The following is a 19,588-nucleotide window of genomic DNA, read 5'->3' as shown; positions in this document are numbered from 1 at the left end:
ATGAGATACAAACAGATAAGGTTACTACCCTAAAACCCCTTTCACAAAGAAGTGGGAGATGGGTAAGAATTCCATCCAAGTATCCTTGAAAAATGCCAAAACATACTAGAAGAAGATGGTCTATTCCATCCAAATTGCCTAATTTGTGTTCAACTAAGCTGATAGAGCAATGAATGATACAAATTTAGAAAGAATGACAAATAATGAAAAAAAAATCATTTTTCCCTGATGTTCTCATTAGTCTGGTCTCCCAAAATGATACTACATCTCAAATACCAAAATAGCTATGTAGTAAAAACAAATTCCCTCATATGAAATATAGTACAAAAAAATGAAACAATCCTGCTCTTTACCCATGGAAAAATTAAAAAGGACTTGTGGTGGGAGGGTATAGGTAAAGATATCTTAACAATACACTCCTATATCCTTCAGCTATTTTCTCTTGCATCTATTTAAAATGGAGGTGATTATTAATTCAATATGAGGTGATTATTAATTCAATCACCAAGTAAGAAACATCTGATAAGAACCGTATAAATGCATATGAAGAATATAACACACCGTATGACAATATCAATAAAAACTTCAATAATCTGGAGCAAACACTGACACCAATGACCAGCAGGAGGAGCGATCTCCATTAACTTCTTTTTTTCCGATAATCATTTTCTAAACTTCTTTTCTTTTCATACATATTTGCCTTATCCCGCGTTAGCAAGGTAGCGTTAAGGACAGAGGAGTGAGCCTTTTTCACCTTTTTCTCCAACAATCATTTTCTAAATTTGGAGATAATTATCAAACTGTGCATAGAAAAAACCAACAGAGGAGAAATGTCCAAATGGTATAAGAAAATACAATTTACCATATCATTTTATCAATCATATGATGATTGTCTTGAATCGATAAGGTGATAGAGCTAGGTAAGCATTCCATCTCCTTAGTTTATAAAATCCAAATACAGTCAAAATATACCAACATGCTACTGTGCATTCCATCAAAATGACCTGATCTGTGTTCAAATGGGATAGCAGAACATCGTTTCATAAAATATAGGAAAAGATTCATACCTAATGGGAGAGAGAGAGAGAGAGAGAGAGAGAGAGAGAGAGAGAGAGAGAGAGAGAGAGAGAGAGAGAGAGAGAGAATCATTCTGCCCTACTGGTCTCACCATATTGGTTTACTAACATATATTTGTGCATATATGTGAAATTTAAGCCTCCATAGTCCAAATCTTTCCAAATTTCAAGTACTGCTTGGTCACAAGTCTTGAAATTTGAAAGTTTTACCATTAATATTAAATTTCTTATGCTTATATGCCATTTCATACAATGAGATAGCACTAGACAACTAAAATCTGACTTCATTACATCACATTCTCTATAGCTGTAATGTTTAATGCACTAAAACCAAAACATCCTATCCACAGCCAAAACCCAGACATGGTTTCCCATGACCACTTCTTAAGCTCTGGTTCATCCCACTGTCCCCTATATAGAGCAAAAGTTCAACTTATCTAACCCATGCTTGCCTTTCACCCTCCTGTGTGCTCAAGTTCCAACACCTCAAAACATATTTCACTCTTTCCTTCCATTTTCAATTCAATTTTCCTCTCCCTCCACTTCTAACGTGAATATCCTCTAAGTCAGCAGTTCATTTTAGCACAACCTTTCCAGCTGTCTCATATGTTCTTTTCTTTGTATCACGTGTATCTTTATCTTGCCATTTCATAGTTGATCAACCCTCCACACACACATACACACACAAAAAAAAAACTAACCTGACTTGGGACTCCCATTTTAATGCTAAGGTGACGCTTGATAGCACTATAACGATCAGGACGGTCATTTGGGAGGAGAGCCAATACCAACTGCTTTCCAGTGCACTGGTTTAGCACACTTACATAATCTTGTGCACTATCACCTCGCAAACCATACCTGGAAAAGTATGAACTTGTCAATATAAACAGTATATGCATTCACATAAATAAGAACTATACAAGCAGATTAACAGTTTATGATCTCAAAGAATTCCTAAATAGACAGGTTTAAATGACTGCAATCATGTCTGGTTCAGCACACTTACATAATCCTCTGCAGTCACCTCACAAACCATACCTGGAGAAGTATGAACATGTCCATATAATAGGAATATGGATCAATAGAAATAATAACTATATAAGCAGATTGAATGTTTATTACTTATTTATTCATTTATTTATTCATATTGCTTTGTCGCTGTCTCCCGCGTTTGCAAGGTAGTGCAAGGAAACAGACAAAAGAAATGGCCCAACCCAACCTCATACACATGTATATAAATACACGTCCACACACGCAAATATACATACCTATACATCTCAATGTACACATATATATACACACACAGACTTCTTTTTTCTTTTTCTTTCAAACTATTCGCCATTTCCCGCATTAGCGAGGTAGCGTTAAGAACAGAGGACTGGGCCTTTGAGGGAATACCCTCACCTGGCCCAATTCTCTGTTCCTTCTTTTGGAAAATTAAAAAAAAACGAGAGGGGAGGATTTCCAGCCCCCCGCTCCCTCCCCTTTTAGTCGCCTTCTACGACACGCAGGGAATACGTGGGAAGTATTCTTTCTTCCATATACATATATACCCATGCACATAATTCACACTGTCTGCCTTTATTCATTCCCATCGCCACCTCGCCACACAAGGAATACCATCCCCCTCCCCCCTCATGTGTGCGAGGTAGCGCTAGGAAAAGACAACAAAGGCCCCATTCGTTCAAACTCAGTCTCTAGCTGTCATGCAATAATGCCCGAAACCACAGCTCCCTTTCCACATCCAGGCCCCACACAACTTTCCATGGTTTACCCCAAATGCTTCACATGCCCTGATTCAGTCCACTGACAGCACGTCAACCCCGGTACACCACATTGATCCAATTCACTCTATTCCTTGCCCGCCTTTCACCCTCCTGCATGTTCAGGCCCCGATCACTCAAAATCTTTTTCACTCCATCTTTCCACCTCCAATTTGGTCTCCCACTTCTCCTTGTTCCCTCCACCTCCGACACATATATCCTCTTGGTCAACCTTTCCTCACTCATTCTCTCAATGTGCCCAAACCATTTCAAAACACCCTCTTCTGCTCTCTCAACCACGCTCTTTTTATTTCCACACATCTCTCTTACCCTTACGTTACTTACTCGATCAAACCACCTCACACCACACATTGTCCTCAAACATCTCATTTCCAGCACATCCATCCTCCTGCGCACAACTCTATCCATAGCCCACGCCTCACAACCATACAACATTGTTGGGACCACTATTCCTTCAAACATACCCATTTTTGCTTTCCGAGATAATGTTCTCGACTTCCACACATTCTTCAAGGCTCCCAGGATTTTCGCCCCCTCCCCCACCCTATGATTTACTTCCGCTTCCATGGCTCCATCCGCTGCCAGTCCACTCCCAGATATCTAAAACACTTTACTTCCTCCAGTTTTTCTCCATGTAATCCTTTGACTTTGATCTTGTTGTTAAATTCTCAAGCATTTATCACTTTCATAAATACTCTCTCCACTTTCTTTGCTTTCTTATTTCTTGTAATCCTTTGACTTTAATCTTGTAGTTTAATTCTCACTTTCTGAAATAATCATATTTCTTTCAACTAACTCATTTACATTTTCTCCTTGTTTCTCTTAACAATATTTGTTTTTCACGGTGTTCTTGCTGATGCTTTTTTCACCTATCTAATTTTTTTCATTTGTCTCATTTACAATTCCTCTGCAGTTTTATTGCCTTTATCAATGCACTCTCTTCTCTGTGTTTTCAATGACACTTTCTTGTCTTATATCTATTTCATCTATGTCGTCTTTTACCCTTTCACTGTCTATTCTGTACACTGTGCATTTTGGGGGGAAAGAGAATAAATATGTAGTTACATTTCAAAGACACTATCAACAATAAAACTTACATTGTGGGATTTGTAATGTGCATTCCCATAGGTGATCCAACCCGCTGAAGACATGATGAAAGTTCACGTGCATCATCAGTGAACTTCATTGGGTATACAAAAGCCCAGTTGTGGAGATTAACAGGTGTATTTAGCTTCATAGCTGAAAACAGTGGAGTTAGTAAAAAAACAAGGATAATTTGTAAAGTTACATTACATTTCTAAATACATATAGGGTTTCCTAGCAAAGATGACCAGGAATTAATTACTAAACAATCAAACACATACTCAGAAGGAAAAGTAGTTGAAAATGATCAACGGATGTATGGGATCTAAGAACATGATAAAACTGTTTTCACATTGGTAGATGCTACAGCCCCATCACTAGTGAACTGGGTAGGAGAGAAGGCTTTCATATCTAGGAGACAAACAGAAAACTGTAAGGTCTTGACCCCTACAAAGCTCATGGTTCTCATGAAATTTCACAATATGTGCCACAGATGTGTACTATACACCAGACATACCTCTTAAAGTACCATTCAAGAAATCACTGGAGAAACACAAAGGGGGTAACGAAGTGGAGAAAGGCACACATCATAACCATCTATAAGAAAGGAGACCTGGAAGAGGTGTGGAACTACAGATCAGTCTCTCTGATGAGTGTTATTTGTAAGATACTAGAAAAGATAATCAGAAAGCAACTTTCTATGGAGGAGAAATTACTTAGGTGAGTGGCAATATAGTTTTCTGGGAAAGGAGGGTATGTGTAATGAACCATGTAGATTTCTATGAGACAGAGCTCAGAGTGAGCTCTGTCTTAAGACAAAAGGAATGCCTGGGTAGATTGTTTATATCTTAAATGTCAGAAAGCTTTCGGCATGGAAACCAGAATACCAAGCAGGAATAAGGAGTAGGCTCCTTTCATGGACATAAGATTAACATAGTGGAAGGGAAAAAGGAACACATGTCCGAGGAGCCATCTCCAAATGGGTGTAGGCAACAGGTGGAGTGCTACGAAGTTATATTTTGTGACCTTTACACTTCTTTATCTTTGTGAATGACTTGCAAGAAGTATAAACTCTTACCAGAATATGACTACAGATGATGCAAAAGTCATGAAAGAAGAGAAAAGAAAGGAGGATAGCATCAGATTACAGGACCTGAACAGAAGAGAAAAGAAAGGAGGATAGCATCAGATTACAGGACCTGAACTTACTTCATAGTTGGTATGATACATGATTTATGAAACTCAACCCAAGCAAATGTATACTGATGATGGGATATTGAAAGAAGGCATTAGTATCAATATCATACAACAAGAAATAATCTTTAGGATTCTGAGCATGAAAAGGACTTGGGAGTTGGAGCCGTTTCTAATCAGTTGCCAGGTGACAACTGTCTGTTGGCAAATATAAGAATAGCTTTCAAGTATATAGATAAGGAAATATTTAGCAAGTTTTTTATATCCTTGATGAGGCTACAATTAGAATACGCTTCTTAGGTTTAATCATTGTACAGTCTTAAATATCTTAATTAGGTGTCGCTACGGGTCTTGAGGATAAGCGTCCCTTCCTGCACTCTTCTCACACCTTACAGTCTTGAAGCTTTTTACGAAGTTCTCAATGTCTGTAGGAGTGAATGCTGGGCAAGCATCTTTTTTTGGATCAATCTACAGTAGATTTTTCAACACTGTCCTCTCTAGGGTTGAGGCCTGTTTGTAATTAATTTCTAAGTGCTGCTTCATGAATGTGTTTGTGTGTAATTTGGGTGAAGGTATACTGATTATCCAAGTTAGTAATGATTCATGTTCAAGGGCTATGGTTGGAAAGTACTACGTATATAGTTGAATTTTTGCAGACATCCCAATTAATCTTGGAAAATGGTATTCTGTACTTACAACGTGTCTCTCTGGACCAATCTGATGTTTTGCGATTAAAACTAATGCTCTGCCCTCCCTGAATGATCTGTTCATTAGGTAGTACACGTCCTTGGACTAGCACTAAGGATGAGGCTATCTGAAGGCCCCAGTGAGTCATCTCTTGCTTCACCTAAATTAACAAGAGAAACATTAGATAGGAATAGCAGGTTGGAACATTAGATAAACACATAAGGTAGTAACAGTCTGTAGGAACACTAGGTAGGAACCTCTGGAAACACTGCCAGTGGCCTTTTAAGAGTAAGGCATTAAAGGTTAAACAAAAGCACTGGAGTTTACCAGATATGGAGGCTTTCTTGCCATGGCCAAACCCTGAGTTCACAGGGGGAACAAGCATCAGAATGTATGTTGGAATATTGCAAGAAAAAGTAAGAGCAAAGACACACTAGGTGGAAATACCAATTAGAGATAGGGTTAATAAAAAAAATAAAAAGTAGATTTATGATTCTGAGCAAAATGAATACAAAGGTTGATAAATCAGTTTGAAGCTACAACTGATTTAAAGGGATGGTCTTCATACAGTTACAAACTTAAGCACTATCCGATAATGCATATGGTCTATTAACCTGCCATAATATTTCCATTTATTGGAATAAACATGATGCAAATAACACTTACAATTATCTATCCAATTAATTCAATAAATACATATATATACATAAACAAATATTAAATATTCAATTCATATTTATTTATTCATTATACTTAATCGTCATTTCCCGTGTTAGACAGGTAGCACCAGGAAACAAAGAATGGCCCATCCACTCATATACACACACATATACATAAATGCCCACACATGCACATATACATAAATGCCCACACATGCACACATACATATCAACAAATACATATATACACATGTTCATATTCATACTTGCTTGCCTTCATCCATTCCTGGCACTACCCTGCCCCACAGGATTCACACTCAGTCTCTAGCTGTTGTGTGTAACGCACCAAAACCACAGCTACCTATCAACATGTAGGCTCTGCAGAACTCTCCATGGTTTACCCCAGACGTTTCACATACCCTGGTTTAGTCCACTGACAGCATGTCAATCCCAATATACCACATTGTTCCAATTCACTCTATTCCTTGCATGCCTCTCACCACCTTGTATGTTCAGGCCCCATTTGCTCAAAATCTTTTTCACTCCATCCTTCCACTTCCAATTTGGTCTTCTCGTTTCTCCTTGTTCCTTCCACTTCTGACACATATATCCTCTTTATCAATCTTTCCTCACTCTCTCTCCACATGTCCAAACCATTTTAACATACACTCTTCTGCTCTCTCAACCATACTCTTCTTATTTCCACACATCTCTTACACTTCCCTAACTTACTCAATCAAACCACCTTACACCACACACTGTCCTCAAACATTTCCAACACATCCACCCTCCTCCGTAAAAACCTATCTATAGCCCATGCCTCACAACCATATATCATTCTTGGAACTACTATTCCTTCAAATATACCTATTTTTGCTCTCCAGGATAACATTCTCTCCTTCCACACATTCTTCATCACCCTCAGAACCTTCATCCCCTCCTTCACCATGCATCTCACTTCTGCTTCCATGGTTCTGTTCACTACTAAGTCCACTCCCAGATATCTAAAACACTTCACTTCCTCTATTTTCTCTCCATTCAAACTTCAATCCCAACTAACTTGTCCTTCAACCCTATTGAACCTAATAACTTTGCTCTTATTCACATTTACTCTCAATTTTCTTCTTTCAAACACTTTCTCAAACTCTGTCACCAACTTCTGCAGTTTCTTAAAACTTAGAACTGTATCATCAGTGTACAACTGACTCACTTCCCAGGCCCTCTCATCACCAACTGACTGCTTACTTACCTCTCTCACCAAAACTCTTGCATTTACCTCCCTAACCACCCTATCCAAGAACAAATTAAATAACCATGGGGACATCACACATCCCTGCCATAGACCAACATTCATTGGGAAACAATCACTCAATTCATTACAAAAATATCCATCTTGTTAAGATGTACAAGACTGCCAAAAAAAATATTCCCAATAACTAATTACCTTTCCCACTTCAGTGAGGAACTGTTTGTAGTCAACAATGGTCTCATTTGCACACATCCAATCTTATACACAAAATATACTAGAATGAAAGATTATCATAAAAAGCTAAGTCCAACAGACACCTCCATTATTTACTTTGACCATTTCACGATGTCTGGTTCAGCCCAATGACACCACCGAAATATGTGTCATCTTTCAAATACATTCTATCTAATGCAAGCCTTTCACTTTCCTAAGTGTTCTGGCCCCAATACAACAATGATCCCACCTTTAATCCATCATGCCATCTCCTCCTTAGACTTCCTTTCCCCCAGTGAACCCTAAAGTTCTGATACATTGATCCTTTCTCCTTCTCTTTCAACATCAATTATCTCCATGTAGCCTAACCATTTAAATTTCAGCAAATCCATTGGATCTCTTAATCAGAATGCTCTCACAACCAAACCACATGCTCTCTCCATCAGTTCTTACAGAATCAACTTGAATTTCATCACATGTCATTTTCATGCATTTTCTTACCACCACATCCACTTCCCTCCTTTTTTGCTAATGATCCAAAAACCTTTTTTCTTTTTTCATTAGCTGAAGTGGCTCAGGTAATTGAATGCTCTACCTAAGACCATCTCATTAAAACTACAAAATATTATTATATCATTACCATTATACTTGATCGTCGTTTCCCACATCAGCGAGGTAGCATCAGGAAACTGACAAAGAAAGAAAGACCCAACCACTCATATACACACACATATACATAATGCGCATACACGTACATACATATACATACACATACATATATACACATGTTCATATTCAAACTTGCTCACCTTCAGTCGCTAGCTGTTGTGTGTGATGCCCTGAAACCACAGCTCCCTATCCACATGCAGGCCCTACAGACCTTTTCATGGTTTATCCACATGTTTCACATGCCCTGGTTCAGTCCAGTGACAGCATGTCAACCACATTACACCACATTTTTCAAACTCACTCTATTCCATGCATGCCATTCGCTGTCCTGCAAGTTTTGGCTTTGATCACTCAAAATCTTTTTCACTCCTCCAACTTGGTCTCCCTGTTCTGTCCACTTCTGGCATATAATCTCCTTGTCAACCTCTCCTCAATCATTCTCTCTATATGTCCAATCAACACCCTCTTCAGCTATCAACTGTGTTTTTCTATTGCCACACATCTCTCTTATCCCTTTGTAACTTATTCAATAAAACCACCTCAAAAAAAAAAAAAAAAAAATTGTCCTCAAACATTTCATGCCAACACCTCCATCCTCCTCAGCAGTCTTATCTATAGCCCGTACCTTGTGTTCATATAATACTGTTGGGACTACTATTTCTACAAACATACCAAATTTTACCCTCCCAAATAACATTCTCTCTACACATTCTTCAGTGCTCTTAAGACCTTCATCCCCTCCTCCACCCTATGAATCATTTCCGCTTCCATGGCCCCATTCACTGATATGTCCACTCCCACATATCTATATCACTTCACTTCTTATGGTTTCAGTGCATGATGTACAAAGATCCCTCATGGAGAACGAGATAAATTCTTGAGGAATGTCCATTAAAAAATCTGTTAAATGGGGTAGTTATAATGTGATGCCTATAGAGATGCATTTCAGAGTGTCAATTTTTTCACTAGTAAGTGCTATAGAATGGCTTCCTCCAGTAACAGTAATGGCTCTGCAATATAGTTTAGAGTTCTACAGGTAAAAAACAGACCCTTACTATAAACATCACATGAAAAAATCTATTCAACATTCACAAGTCCATTGGAGCCAGCAGCACTTCTGCTGAGCTCCAACAAAGGTCTCTCTCTACATGATACAGGAATGTGAGCAAATGATACCATTTATGAATGTTCCTGATGCTCTCCCACTATGAAGGATATGTAAAACAAGTATTGGAAGAGAGGTATGGTATTATAATATTAATATCCGCTTATTCCATTTAGCCATCCATACGACACTATAAATATACTTCACATCTTTCCCAAAAAGTTTCAACACATACACGTGAATAACTATTAAACAAATACATATATGGTAACTAATGTATTGATCAAGGTTCATATAAGTGGATCATTTCATAAAAAACCTAACAAATAAATATACATATATGGTAACTAATGTACTGATCAAGGTTCATATAAGTGGATCATTTCATAAAAAACCTAACAAATAAATATACAAATAAAGAAAAAGATACCCAACCATGGGATTGAAAGAGCAAGTGCGGCTGCAGCAAATCTCAACAACAAGCACTCCAAGAGCAGTGCTAGGTTTCTATGACCAAGAGCCAGTGGGTCAATGTCATCATCTTTGTGACAGTCATTGAGTGGCTTAGTGTGAGCTCTGAATGAGCATGCAGGCCACTGTCTTGCTGCTATGCAGAGAAAGCCACTGTTCCTCTCCAGTTAGTTGATTAGAAGATCCTCCTACTTAGGAAATTTATGGAGATTGCTAGGTTTCTATGGCTGAGAGCCCGTGGGTCAATGAAGTCATCTTTGTGGCAGTCACTAAGTGGCTTAATGTGAGCTCTGAATGAGCATGCAGACTACTGTCTTGTTGAGCAGAGAAAGCCTCACTGTTTCTCTCCAGTTAGACAGTTAATCAGAAGGTCCTCCTGCTAAAGAAATTGGCTCATGCTTAAAATATAAACTGGAGGAGAAAGAAATAATTATCTGAATTACCTTATCATTTGATGAGAGGTCCTTGTTGAAACGTAACAAAGCTTGTACACGTTTATCAGGAGCCACACGCATATACTGAGCAAGATCTTTCATCATGTTAAAGTCTGATCTCATCTGATCAGTCAGTCCTGTCATTTTACACAATTCTGGCACAAGATAAATGTTACCTGCACCTCTTCGTAAATCTTTCTTCTTGGGTTTCGATAAGATCATAGGCTGCTTTAAATCTTTGATTCTTACTTGATAATTCTGTCAAAGGAAAAACTATCAAAAAAAGAAATAAAATTACATAGCTTTTCTTTATTTTGTAATGAAATTCTTGATTCTTCCTTATTCTACTCTATGCTATCTATTCTTTCTATATCTCTGACACCTGTTCCCTTCGGAAACTCCCTTAAGGGGGTGTCCAAGGTATAACTTGTGAACTTCAGAGCCACTTCTTGGCCTTTAGTGCCTCATCCTTAACAAGCCACTAGCAGAGGGAAAGTCTAAAGCAGTGTTTGCAGAAGCTCATACCTAATGATCCAACTGACCACTTTTACCTAATGATCCTGCCTAATGTTCCTACCTACCTTTTCTATCTACTGATCTTACCATTTTGCCTAAAGGCAGGGCCAGCAGAGCATTCACCACAAGAAAATCGAGAGTTACAAAGAATGAGCTGTGTGAGTTAATGCTGTTAAGTGTTATGTAAGTATAAGGAGAGATTGTATGTTTGTGAACAGAATGCCAGTAGTCCATGTGTGGATGTTTCAGAGAGAAAAGACACCTATCGTGGACAGAGAACTTCAACTTGACAACCTATGAAATGCTGGGTCACTACATAGCTGGTGATAACCCTCCTGATACCCAGGTGAGTAGTACTGGCAACATACCTCCATGGTCAATGGTTGCCAACCAACTACTACCTAGCTCAATGTAAATAAGATTAAAAATTTGGTTGCTGTCAATTTAGATAATTCAAAATGTTGTATACTACATGTATTCCCTACATGATAACCATTAAAAAAGGAGGAGGGCGAAATAAATTATGAAAGAACTTTGCTAAAAGCCTGGGGCAGCATGTAATGCTCCCCACAACTCAGTGGAAAATAGGTTGTAAGAATATTTAATCCTGGGGCAGCATGTAAGGCTCACCACAAATCTTGTCTGATGAATAACTAAGTTTATGACATCCTATTCATTACAAAATCATCAATCCTTAGGTCATTTGGAAATAACTTCAACCACACCACACAGGTTTACTTTTACATGCGTCTGTAGTTTTCCTATGTATGTTTCTCCTCATAAAACAGTCTTATGTTGTTCAGGTTTTCTTGGAGGCTATTGTATACTTTTTCTAAATATTTTTGATGGGTTCCATGGCATTCTTGATGACCTACTATCTGTAACTACTTAACTATTCTTACTGACTTATGAACTGCATTTAACTCGTCAAGAAGCTTATAGTTCCATCTAATATGTCCATTATACAGCTTTCCCTGGAGTTACCAGACTCCACCTGCTCACAGTCAGACTTGGACTAAAAGGTAATCTAAGATAGTCTGTATCAGTGAGAGTACAACCAAGTCAAAGAACATCTCACTCCAAAGGAGTGCTATGGGAAGTAGTAGAACCTTGGGGTGCAATATCCTTTAAAAAGGTCATAGAAGGCGACTAAAAGGCATGGAAGCTTTACTTTTCAAAAAGGAGGAACAGCGATGCAAACCAAGCAAGGATTTTTCCCTCTGAGGCTCAGTCATCCGTTCTTGACCCTACCTTGCTAAAGCAGGAAATAGCTATATGTATTGTGTGTGTGTGTGTGTGTGTGTGTGTGTGTGTGTGTGTGTGTGTGTGTTGTGTGTGTGTGTGTGTGTGTGTGATTTCGCCCCCCTTACATTTGGGAAGTGTAACCTTCCAGTTCTTTGTCTCTCATGACAGTTCAATGTTCCATCTCCTCAATTTTTCTAGTAAAATGCTTTGAAGATTGACATATTCAACCATTTTCTTCTTAAAACATCTCTCGTCACAAATGAATTTACGTTTTTTCTACCCAACAAAGGAAGCCACCACTATTTGCCGTTAGTAAAAAATGAGCATCCATTTTACAAGAAGTAAACAGATAAGCCCATGAGTGAGCTATGGAGTAAACCATCACTCAATTCCCCCCTTTTCCTTCTAACACAAAGAGCTGTTGGCTACTTTGAATGGTTATCATTACATAAATTTCTGCAGTACATCATATGTTACAGCTGTTCACTACAAATGTAAATAGATATCAGTATTGTACAAAGGGAGGCAAGCCATGAAGAAGTTACCACCATCACCTCTCAAGCTTCCTCACTCCACCACTACAAGCCCTTACAAGCACAGCTAGCTTCTTTGGTTGGTTGATATTGTGCAACTCCCTTACCTTTTCTTATTTCAATCTCACAATTAACATGAAAGGCTCTCCAACATACTGTTAAAAGCTTATCATCTTTTGTAAAATTTCATTAAGTAAACATATTGTATTCATATTTATCACTATGTGTAATTTGGGGCACTGCATATGAATTTTCCACTTATAAATGTCATAACCAACCAGTGGTAACACAGCACTAAAGTTGACCTCTGCCAGTGGCCTGTTAAGGGTGATACACTAAAGACTAAGAAGCACCACTTGAGTTCACTAGTTATTGAGACTTGCTGAGGGTAACCCTTTGAAGGAGTTCCAAGAGGGAACAGGCATCACATATGTAAATAAATGGATAGACAGGCAGATAGACAGACATATTTTTTTTTTTTTTTTTTTTGCCGCTGTCTCTCGCGTTTGCGAGGTAGCGCAAGGAAACAGACGAAAGAAATGGCCCAACCCACCCCCATACACATGCATATACATATGTCCACACACACAAATATACATACCTACACAGCTTTCCATGGTTTACCCCAGACGCTTCACATGCCCTGATTCAATCCACTGACAGCACGTCAACCCCGGTATACCACATCACTCCAATTCACTCTATTCCTTGCCCTCCTTTCACCCTCCTGCATGTTCAGGCCCCGATCACACAAAATCTTTTTCACTCCATCTTTCCACCTCCAATTTGGTCTCCCTCTTCTCCTCGTTCCCTCCACCTCCGACACATATATCCTCTTGGTCAATCTTTCCTCACTCATTCTCTCCATGTGCCCAAACCATTTCAAAACACCCTCTTCTGCTCTCTCAACCACGCTCTTTTTATTTCCACACATCTCTCTTACCCTTACGTTACTTACTCGATCAAACCACCTCACACCACACATTGTCCTCAAACATCTCATTTCCAGCACATCCATCCTCTTGCGCACCACTCTATCCATAGCCCACGCCTCGCAACCATACAACATTGTTGGAACCACTATTCCTTCAAACATACCCATTTTTGCCTTACGAGATAATGTTCTCGACTTCCACACATTCTTCAAGGCTCCCAGAATTTTCGCCCCTCCCCCATCCTATGATACACTTCCGCTTCCATGGTTCCATCCGCTTCCAGATCCACTCCCAGATATCTAAAACACTTTACTTCCTCCAGTTTTTCTCCATTCAAACTCACCTCCCAATTGACTTGACCCTCAACCCTACTGTACCTAATAACCTTGCTCTTATTCACATTTACTCTTAACTTTCTTCTTTCACACACTTTACCAAACTCAGTCACCAGCTTCTGCAGTTTCTCACATGAATCAGCCACCAGCGCTGTATCATCAGCGAACAACAACTGACTCACTTCCCAAGCTCTCTCATCCCCAACAGACATGTCATAAAGAAACAATATAAAAGGGCTTGGGGGTAAGAAAGCCCAGTATGGAATATAAAAATAATGAATGGAACACACAAAAAATGAATTAGTATGCTAAAACTGTATGTCAAAAATGTTCAGTATAATGCATATCTTATAATAAAAGGTCAACTCTGCAGAACCAAGCCTAGCTGATACATAAACTTGGAGTGAAAAATTCTTCTGCACTATTTTCAATATCAAATCAAGCGAGCACCATATTTTCTTATATAATCATCCAATTCTCAGGCAAAAATGATTTTTACACAGGTGAACAAAAGGTTTCAGAATAATCGTATGTTAACTTTAAAGCATTGGTATGCTCTTAAGGTTTTTTTCCTACTATTTCAAGTTATATAACTTTGAAAGTGTAAAGATTGTTTTTGTGCTGTGTGTACAATAGTCTCTAGTAATCTATAGTCAAGATATGCTAAACTACTAAAATAAATTTTACCTGCTGATAGTAATCCATGTATGAGATCTCTCCTCCTTTATAAGGAAATGTGGAAGCAGGTGTCAAGTCCCAACCTATGTCATCCACTCGATAGGTTTTTTCATTGTAAATGGTCATTACCACTGTTCCCATAAGAAATCTGGATGCATTAACTCTCTGTTTGAATGAACAAAACAAAAATAATCTTTAGCAATGTTAAGTCATATTCACATCCTATAAAAAAAAAAGTCTTGTAATGAAAAGGCAAATTACACTCACATAAGGCTAACTGCCAACACCAAGGAATATCTGCACATGGTCACAAAATTAAGCAACATGTATATATAATTACCTTCCTAAATGTTCAATCAAGAAAAAATTGTAACTGTCAGCAGATACACTACCACACTTACCATACTGGAATTAGTTTTACGCAATACGTCATACGCAGTTTCACTTCGAAGGAATTTGTGCATTACATCAACATTCAATAGGAGTGAATTTTCATGCTGACGGATGCTGGTGGAAAAACCAGGCCAAATTGCAATTCTGGAAACAAACAAAACACAAGATCTATTTCTATTCTACAAAGCTAAGTTCCTGACATTATCTTCATATGGGTAAAAAGTTAGAAAATAATATTGCTTAATCTTTATACACATCAAATTCTTCTGCTTTAGCAAAGAAATGCCAGGAACACAAGTAAAATGGCCTCATATGTGAATATCACTATCTCTAGCTGTTAAGCATAATATCCACTGCAAAACACTGTTGTCTATTCACTGGTTTCCTTGGATTGTTTCATGTGTCATGCTTCAGCCCATTTACAGCAAAATGACCCTTTTGAACCACTTCACTCGACCCATTTTATCCCATGAATGCCCCTCATCCTCCTGAATTTTTGGGGAACTGGTGACATAAATTCCAGCAAAACACTTTCAGGAAAATTATGTGACTCTAATATCAACATCTCTATTAATAAGGCACAGCAAAGAAGAAGAAAAATACTTTCTAACCAACTTATTTAATCTATTCCAAAATGTTTCTGGTTTGGTACTTAAGAGTTAAAATCCCAACATTCTTTGTCCAAGATGCCCTCTTAGCTTTCCTGGTTTTCTTAACAGATATTTCACAAATCAGTTCATTCAAAAAGAATTAAAATCTCTTAATCTTCTATAAATATGCCATTCAATATTCAGATGCTGAAAAGCCACACATAAAGTTTCAAGAATATATGACAGACTTCTCGAGGTTGGTGTGTGGCTCCTGATAATGGATGGATGATAACATTCACCAATTACCTTTCATTACAAAATAAAATATAAAATTACACATTCTTGTTTTATATATACTGTAAACAACACACCTGTGCCTTTCATCCTTTGCTTCCGCCTTTGGGTTGAAATAGTTGCGTCCAATTAACTGCAGACCCAAATAATCTAGGCATCGGCGTAAAATGATATTCATTATCTGCAGATACTGGGAATCCATTGGGCTCAACTCCTTTATAAACCTCATTTTCACCTGGTAAATTGACTGATCAGATTCACGTTTGGAAGCTAGTTCTTTCACCTGTGGAAAGATCTACTTTGAACTTCCATAAGTAACTTCCATCCACACTTAGAATACAAGTTGTGTAAATAAAATCTCAGATACCTAAATATGATGAAAATATATTTGTTTCACCTGCACTACAAGGTAGGTACTGGGATTAGATGGAAAAAATTATCTATTTCGAGGTAAAACCATTTCTATATGGGTCAGGTCGACTGCACCTCAACTAAACTAGCATGTGACTTGTGACAATGGACAGTGTGATCCCTATGTCTCCACAATATATTATACAACACAAATTGAACACCAAGAAGAGAAGGTAGATAGGGAACAGCTCTAAATATGCACAATCTAAAACAAACCTGATGAATTTCAAGAAAAATGCACTGGCCCTGCCTCTAACAGCAGCTCTATTACCCAAGCCAACCACACCTGACAAAATGAATACTGTAAATTGGTCTTCACTAAAATAATTGATTCGATTTTTTAGTAGCTTTACAATTAACGAAGGTCATCCAGAGGAAGGAGCAAAATTAATAATGAACTACAATTATTATCTAGCCACTGATATTGGTGATACCCAACATACCTCAGATCCAAGTTTATATGGGAGATATAGCTGCATGCCATCAAAAAGGTAATTTTCTCCCAATGCTTCACGATGCTGTCGAAGAAGTCGTTTCCGCTCCTGAGTACGATCCTCAGCAGGACTGAATCCAACAAAAATAATTTCATGCTGCTTCACATTTAGGATAAAATCAGTATAAAAGGGTTATGTACAACTCCAAGGTACAATTTCAATAAATATTTCAGTGTTTATTATGTGTCAAAATATCACGTAGCAAACTTCAATATTCAGTCTTGATGACATTAAGGAGACTCCATCTGCCAGCATTACAGAGAGATGAAAAGTAATCTTTGGTAAGGCTGAATCTCCAACAAGCAGCAGAAAGGAGTAAAGTTTAATCAAGGACCTTCTCAACCACAGTGTCCATCACCTTTCAGTTTGTGTGTGTAGAGCAACTTTGAAGCTGCAAGACCCACATAAAAGGGGTACTGTGTTTGTGGAATAATATTATTCTTAACCCTTCAGTTGTAACTACTATCTTGTTCCATTCCTGATGGAAAATTACATGTATCGGTAACTCCCCTTTTGATTTCACTACGGTGGATTAGAAACAGCCTCTGCAATCACTTCCATACTAGCCCAAGTACTTTTTACTATGCACAATAAGCTAATTTGCAAGTGAGACAAGTGAGTCCATTCACATCAACACAAAACAAAATACTATTCCACTGCATCTTATCTCCAAACTTTGTTCTACCAAATGAAAATCCCTGCCCTTTTATCAATTCTCACTTCATTTACCCATCTCTTAACTGATGTGTAAGATCTAAGAATAATTCAATTTGCAATTTAAATGAATCTGGGAATATCCAAAATTTTCACAAAACAAATATTACATCAGTTCAAAATAATAATTCTAACAATTCTAGCTGTCATGTGTAATGCATTGAAACCACAGCTCCCTATCACATCTAAGCCACCACAAACCTTTCCATAGTTTACCCCAGATGCTTCACATACCCTAGTTCAGTCCACTGACAGCACCTCAACCCTGGTACACCACATCATTCCAGTTCACTCTATTACTTGCATGCCTTTGTGACCTGTGGTAAGTGGTAGTATATTACGTAAAAAGAAAAGGAACATGGCTGGCAAAATAAAAACTCCTTGGGAAACTCTGCTACAGCTTTTGAGTTTTGGAGATGCCTTTGTGAGTGACTTCCATTCCTGTTTCTCTTCCCTGCTAAAACTCATTCCCTTACTTTTATTCATGTTCTTAACTCTCAGCTTTGTCCTTTCACACACTTTTCCAAACACACACATCATTTCCAGCAGCTTCTCACTTCTATCTTACCACCAACAACTGGCTCACCTCCCTGGCCCAAACTCTCGCTAGAACCCTTACCTTTGTTTCTGGCACTACCTTTCAAATGCAGTAAATGGAGAAAAAAAAATAGCCATGGTGTCATCATAAACCCTTAAAGAGTCCCACCTGCACCTGAAACCACTCATCCTCTTGTCTTTCTACTCTCATACATGCCTCACTCTCTTCATAGAAACTCTTCACTGCTTCTTGTAGCTTTTCTTCCAAACCCTTCACTAGAACCACCTTATATAAAGCATCCTATCAACCCTATCATGCACTTTCTCCAAATCTACAAATGCCATGTGAAAATCCTCTTTCATCAAGTTTTACTAACAGAGACTCCTCAAAGTAAACATCTGGTTGAAATACCCTATACCACTCATGAAGCCATTTTGTTTCTCCCCATTCTGAAGTTCTATGTATTCCACCGCCCTCCAATACAACTTACATGAAACAATCAACAGGCTCATACCTTAATAATCTGAACATTCACCTATATCCCTCTTGCCTTTACACAATGGCACCACACAGGTATGCTAACAGTCCTCTGGAACCTCACCTTGAGCCATGCATATACAGAAAACCTTAACCATTCAATAATATTGTTACTCCTTTCTCAAAAATTCAAGTGTAATTCCATACACTCCAACTCCTTTGCCTTTCACATTTCATCTTTTACAGTGAATTCACCAATTCTCCCCCTTTCTACCAAATCATCTGCGACAAGTCTCGTTGCATGTATTTCTATATCTCACAACCTACACCTTGCAACTCTTTATCACCTAACACATTCAACATTACATTTATTTACTTTTTCTTGTTCTCTTGTTTTCCTCACACTATTCACCTTCTTTATAAAGATTAATTTTTGTTCTCTTAAATTTGTGCTCTCTCATGCTCTTTCATTTGCCCTCTTTCTCTAGCCTTGAACCTTCCTCAAGACCTTAATAAATGCAGAATTTTGAAATTTCAAAATGTAACCAAAATTAAATCAAAGGCTTGTGTGTGACTCGTGATGGATTGAGGGATGGGTGATAGATAGACAATGGTCAGATGAAGCCCAGAAAAAATCAGAAGAGAAAATCCTTAAGTATCTGCCATGTTATGCAACACAATAGTGTGCTGCTAAATGTCTTGATGTGAAGGGATGGTGAATGGGATGACCCTAAAACAAATGGGCAAATTTTAAAATCCTACAATTTTCATCCCATTCTGTTGACTTTTAACACTTCTAACAAAGAACAAG

At 38.1% G+C, this 19,588-nt stretch overlaps 1 protein-coding gene across 3 annotated transcripts in view; it reads right to left on the bottom strand.

Annotated features, from left to right (window-relative positions):
- The window catches only part of LOC139753703 (piwi-like protein Siwi), a 56,767-nt gene that overhangs the window by 21,137 nt on the left and 16,042 nt on the right, over nucleotides 1–19,588 (bottom strand). For all 3 annotated transcript variants that reach the window (XR_011713753.1, XM_071670419.1, XM_071670421.1), the window contains exons 7-14: nucleotides 16,998–17,118; nucleotides 16,221–16,426; nucleotides 15,268–15,403; nucleotides 14,876–15,031; nucleotides 10,634–10,882; nucleotides 5,834–5,984; nucleotides 3,958–4,099; nucleotides 1,778–1,934 (exon numbers count right to left, since the gene is read on the bottom strand). Coding sequence is in view for 2 of the 3 variants with exons in the window: in XM_071670419.1 (XP_071526520.1) it covers nucleotides 1,778–1,934; nucleotides 3,958–4,099; nucleotides 5,834–5,984; nucleotides 10,634–10,882; nucleotides 14,876–15,031; nucleotides 15,268–15,403; nucleotides 16,221–16,426; nucleotides 16,998–17,118 (1,318 nt within the window). In the remaining variant the exon portion in view is untranslated. The remainder of the gene's footprint in view (nucleotides 1–1,777; nucleotides 1,935–3,957; nucleotides 4,100–5,833; nucleotides 5,985–10,633; nucleotides 10,883–14,875; nucleotides 15,032–15,267; nucleotides 15,404–16,220; nucleotides 16,427–16,997; nucleotides 17,119–19,588) is intronic.

The sequence above is a fragment of the Panulirus ornatus genome, chromosome 15 (genome assembly GCF_036320965.1).
Source record: "Panulirus ornatus isolate Po-2019 chromosome 15, ASM3632096v1, whole genome shotgun sequence".
Lineage (NCBI taxonomy): Eukaryota > Metazoa > Arthropoda > Malacostraca > Decapoda > Palinuridae > Panulirus > Panulirus ornatus.
This window is presented reverse-complemented; position numbering and strand designations above follow the sequence as displayed.